Source organism: Psammomys obesus, unplaced genomic scaffold, assembly GCF_907164565.1.
Source record: "Psammomys obesus unplaced genomic scaffold, mPsaObe1.curated_primary_1811, whole genome shotgun sequence".
Lineage (NCBI taxonomy): Eukaryota > Metazoa > Chordata > Mammalia > Rodentia > Muridae > Psammomys > Psammomys obesus.
In genome coordinates, this window is record NW_026596406.1 from 791,038 (window position 1) to 796,059 (window position 5,022).

General features: G+C 53.8%; 1 protein-coding gene across 1 annotated transcript; it reads right to left on the minus strand.

Moving 5' to 3' along the window:
- Window positions 1–312: 312 nt before the first annotated feature.
- LOC129669382 (olfactory receptor 13J1-like) lies at window positions 313–2,987 on the minus strand. The gene is given in 3 exon segments (XM_055597577.1): window positions 313–338; window positions 2,082–2,279; window positions 2,282–2,987. Coding segments are annotated over 3 exon segments (930 nt in total).
- Window positions 2,988–5,022: the final 2,035 nt, after the last annotated feature.

Consider the following 5,022-nt stretch of genomic DNA (forward strand, 5'->3'; position numbering starts at 1 on the left):
GTGGGTGCTGGAGCGCTGATGGGATGACCAACCCAGCCAGCACCCAGGCCCAGATCCACCGCCCAACATCAATCCTATTGATGAGCTACTGGAGTGGACGAAGGGGCAGGTCCTGCAGGTCCAAAGCTGCAAGATCTCCATGACACAGGGCAGCAACAGAATGTCTGAGAGGAGTCCCCAGAGGCCTCCAACCAGGCCAATGACTCACTGCAATGAACATTTGCAAGTAAAGGAGTGTGGGCAAAAGGGTGTACTGCATGACACAGTACAGCTTCCATGAGGAGACTTTTTCCAGATCCCCCGGACCTGGAGTTACAGACAGCGGTGAGCTGCCAGGTAGGTATGGATGGTCTGCAAGAGCAGTAAGTGCCCTAAACTGCTCATCTGTCCCTCACTTCTCAGTTCTCATCCTCACGCATTTCCTTTGTAAATGGAAGTGTAAGGTGTCTTTTTTAGATTTAGAGGAGAGAAGGGAGTACTAACACAGCTAACCTCAAGGCATGGGTGTTCGGGCCCTAAGTAAGCAGAGTTCTTGGTTGTTTTGAACATCCTGTTTGAGATGTCTTTAGGAAAACGGGTTCCGCCTCTGTAGGCGGTCTGGCTTTATCAGTTGTGTTGAAGTTTCTTGACTCTCGGCCAGTTGGATGTGAAAACTACATCCCAAGGGCAGCGGCTTCTGACCCTTGCCTTGCTCCTTAATTTCCTCTCTCTTTCTAGCCTTCCTCACTGAGAGTCCCGAGGGAGGAGCAGGCCCAGTGGGAAATGGAGGGGTTATGTGGGGTTGTGAGTCTGGTAGCCAGCTAGCAGGACTGCTGCTTGGAGATCTAACTCACTATGGTGCAGATGATGCCTGGCGCTGAGGCTGGGTGGGGACTGGATATGCTCTGTGACTCAGATAGGGAAACTGTGGGGAGACAGCTGTGGAGGGCCCAGGGGTGGGGTGATGAGTGACACAGCAAGCACCCCAAATCAGAGGAGGCAGGAACACCAGAAGCTGCAGCTTCTGTTGGATGGGGGCTGGAGAGGAACTCCAGCTTAAGGTTGCGCTGGGTGGCTGTTGTCCTATGACCAGACAGGCCTTGGACCTAACTTTTGCCTCTCATTTCATCTCCCAGAGGACTAGGCATTGTCTAACCTCTCTGGACTTCATCCCAGCTCTGTTCAGATTTGGGAAAGACTGTACTACCATGAGCGTCTCTACATTTTCATGTCCATGCATGTACTTCACAAACGAGTTCAGTTTATGAAGTAAACGAGTTGGGCCAGAGTAGGATGTGATGTCCCCTGCTCTTTGTATAGTATTGGAAGCCAAGGAAACGGGAGAGGACCAAATGGGTGTGATCCTGAAGGGGCAGGCAGTCCATCTGTCCATGTGGTGTGTGCTGGACAGAGCTGCCTCCTGGGGAGAACAGAGAGGAGCTTGGGGTGGGCACTGTGGGGAAGAGGGAGGCTCCCATTGTGCTGGTGTGTTGGGTATGAGGCAGGAAAGTGTGGAAGAAGGCTGGGAGCTAGGTAGGGCAGGTAGGCACCTTGGAGGCCCTGAAGAGTGTCTGCTTTGTCCTGAGAGCAGTGAGGAGCCATTATGGATGTGAGGAGTGTGGTGCAATCATGAGTGGTTCTTAAAAGGGTCCTCCTGATGCCCATTGAGGGGAGAGTTAAGTAGGCAATTCAAATGGCTGTTATCTAGTTGTTTATTTTTAGACTGGGTCTTACTACGACAGGCTGGCGTCAAATTTATCATCCTCTTGCCTCAGTTTCACAACTGCTAGTGTTATAGGTGTGAGCTGCTGCACTCTCTCTCTCCAAGGCTGGAGTCTTGAGATAGCCAAGAGGCTGCTGTGGAGGGCCGGGGGCAGAGGCTGGGCACTAGCCTGGGCTAGGACAGGGCAGGAGCAGAAGGTGGCTTGTGAGTGATTCTGTGCCATGGTTGGTGGGACTTGGTGCTGTGTCTCTGGAGTGTAGCTCCATGCTCCTCTCTGCACTGTCACTGGCATACGATGACCCACACAACAAGACAAGGCCCTTCTCCATGCAGAGCCCTGCCCTCCCTTACCTACAGGCCCATCTACTGCCCCAAGCTTTCCTGGCAGCCTCCTTCACTTCCTTGTTCCTCAGGCTGTAGATGATGGGGTTCAGCATGGGGGTCACCACCGCATAGAGGACTGTGAAGACCTGGTCAGAGACACAGGCCTCCTTGCTCTTGGGTTTCATGTACATGAAGATGATGGTGCTGTAGAAAAGCAGGACCACAGCCAGGTGCGCCGAGCAGGTGGAGAAAGCTTGCGGCGCCCAGTGGCTGAGGGCACCCTCAGGATGGTGGCCAGGATTAGTATGTAGGACAGGCAGATGAGGGACAGGGGTACAGGCAGCAGGAGGATGGCTCCCACCAGCAGGAAGGCATCGCTGATGGAGGTGTCCCCACAGGCCAGCTTCAGCACAGCCAGGATCTCGCAGGTGAAGTGTCTGATCACGTGGTGGCCACAGAAGGGCAGCCGCATGGCGATGACCGTTTCTGCAACTGACTTGAAGAGACAGAGCACCCAGGAGGCTCCTGCCAGCGTCAGGCAGAGCCTGTGGCTCATGAGCACAGGGTACCTGAGTGGCTGGCATATGGCCAGGTAGCGGTCATAGGCCATGATGGCGAGCAGCAGGCACTCTGTGGAGCCTGTGGAAAGGCTCAGGCACATTTGGATGGCACAGCCAATAAAGGAGATGGTCTTCCGGGGTGACAGGAGGTGGACCAGCATCAGGGGTATGAAAGTAGATGTGTAGCAGATGTCCAAAATGGAGAGATTACCTAGAAAAAAGTACATGGGCGTGTGCAGGCGGGCATCCAGCGCGCTCACCACCACGATGGCCGTGTTCCCCAGCAGGGTCACCAGGTACATAGCTGAGCACAGAGGAAAGAGTAGGTGTTCTAGGGCTGGGTAGCCAGAAAATCCCTTTAAGGTGAATTCCGAGACTGCTGTCCTGTTGCTGGGCTCCATACCGCAGGGGGGGAAGGACAGAGGGCGTAGGGTAGCGGGACTGCAGAAACTGTTGAGGACTGTTTCAGCGTGGACACACTTTCTGTGACACTGGGACAGTCGCCTCACCCTCTGCAGGCTTCAGTTCATCCATGTGAAAAAAGAGGATGATTTAGAGCAGTGTTTCCCTAAAAGAGTTCTTGGAAGTATAACTAGGCAGCCTGAAGAGTCACCGTAAGCCAGTGCTGAACGAAAAATAAAGGTCTATACTGCTTTAAAAGACTAATGTTTACTGTTATCTCTCCCAAAACAGTGTAGATATGTGCCCCCAAACTTGTCTGACCCTAGATCCCCTTTCACCTCTTAACCTATCACAGGCAAAGTGATCTATGAATAGAGTTCAGGAGCTGATAAGTTGGATCAGAGTTCCTCAACCTTGAACACACACTGGACTTACTTGGAGGGCTGTTGAAACACAGTTTGTTTTCCCCGAGCTTCTGACTCAGCGCGCCTGTGTGCTGCCATTGCTCTGCGGGCCCAGGCACCACACTTTAGATAGAATGCCTCTGAAGCTCCCCCTGGTTTGAGGCAGCCTCTGCGCCGCTGCCTAAGCTGTTCCCTCTATCTGAACTGCGCTTCTCCATTATCCCTCTTCAGGCCTGCTCTGGTCTCCACACACCCTATGCTTTGTGTCTTGGCAGAGGGGCACACTGCTGCTAGCCCCTAAGCCTGTGGGTGGACACGCCCCTCGCCCCACCACAGAGAGCAGCGTCTTGTGGGCTGCAGCTCTAGAAGTTGCTTTCTTTGCGAGCTCTCTAGTGACCAGTCAAGGGGCTCCGAGACCAGTCCCTGCTCTTATTTTCTCCCAGTCAGAACAAAGGATGCTTCAAGGTTATTACTACAGAAGCTCCCTCACAGGCTCATGCTGAGACCTCTTGTTGCAGATGGGAAAACTGAGCTCAGACAGTGGCTGCCAGGGAGGTGAGTTTCTAGTAGGGTCTTCCCAGAAGACTCTACACCTCATCATATGGAGCCAACACCGGCCTCCAGCAAGCCCCAAACACCTGCTGTCCTAGACAGGCAGCCTCCCGCTTCCTCTGCATAATCCTCTCACCAGAAAAAGAAAAACCACCACCACCATCAACAAAACAGGCTTTAACCCCTCCTCAGTGTCTCAGGGTACCCGAGATGATGACGGTAACATGGAACATAGTGCCAAAATCCAGCTCCTCTCTGCCTCTCCTGCTGGAGACTGCCCCCCATTTTGCTACTTGTTCAGTCTGACGTGACTTAGGGCCATCAGACACCATGCTGGGCATTAGGGGACAAGCGGGCACATGGGGCCTCCAGACAGTCTTCAAACCCTCCCAGGTAGAATTCTCCTCTCTTCCAGGCCTGGCCTCTTCCTCCTCTATCTGAATGTCTTAGGAGGTGTACAGACTTCTGACAAGGGGCCACTTGAAGGATCTCTCTGGACCTCTACACCTCGAGTGTCAGGGCTAGGTGACTGCGGTGGTATTCTTTCTCCTTACACAGTCCTAACGCGGAGTCCGGAGCTCAGTCCTACCCTGAGTCCCACTCTGGGGATCAGGGCCCACCTCTGCAGCAAGGAGAGCATTGATCTATTCCCAGGACCTCCAGAAGCTCTGGTCTCAGCAGGATGTGTCCCGGTCACCATGGGGTCAGGAGTATGAGCTGTTGGCTCCCCACCCAAACTCAGCAGGGGTTCTCTGAGGGTGGGGGGTTTGATGTGGGTATCTTGCTGGTGGTGGTGGTGCACACCTTTAATTCCAGCACTCGGGAGGCACAGGCAGACAGATCTCTGTGATTCCAGGCCAGCCTGGTCTACAGAGCAAGTTCCAGGACAGCCAGGGCTACACAGAGATACCCTGCCTCAAAAAGCCAAACAACCCCCCAAAAGAACAAAGACTGGTGGGGTGTCTCCTGTAGCAGAGCACCACCAGAGACAAACACTGTGCCAGAAGGGGGGCCAGGCACAGAGATGGCCCTACCTGCCTTTCCCCTGACACTCCAGTGACAGAGTAAGTCTCATGGC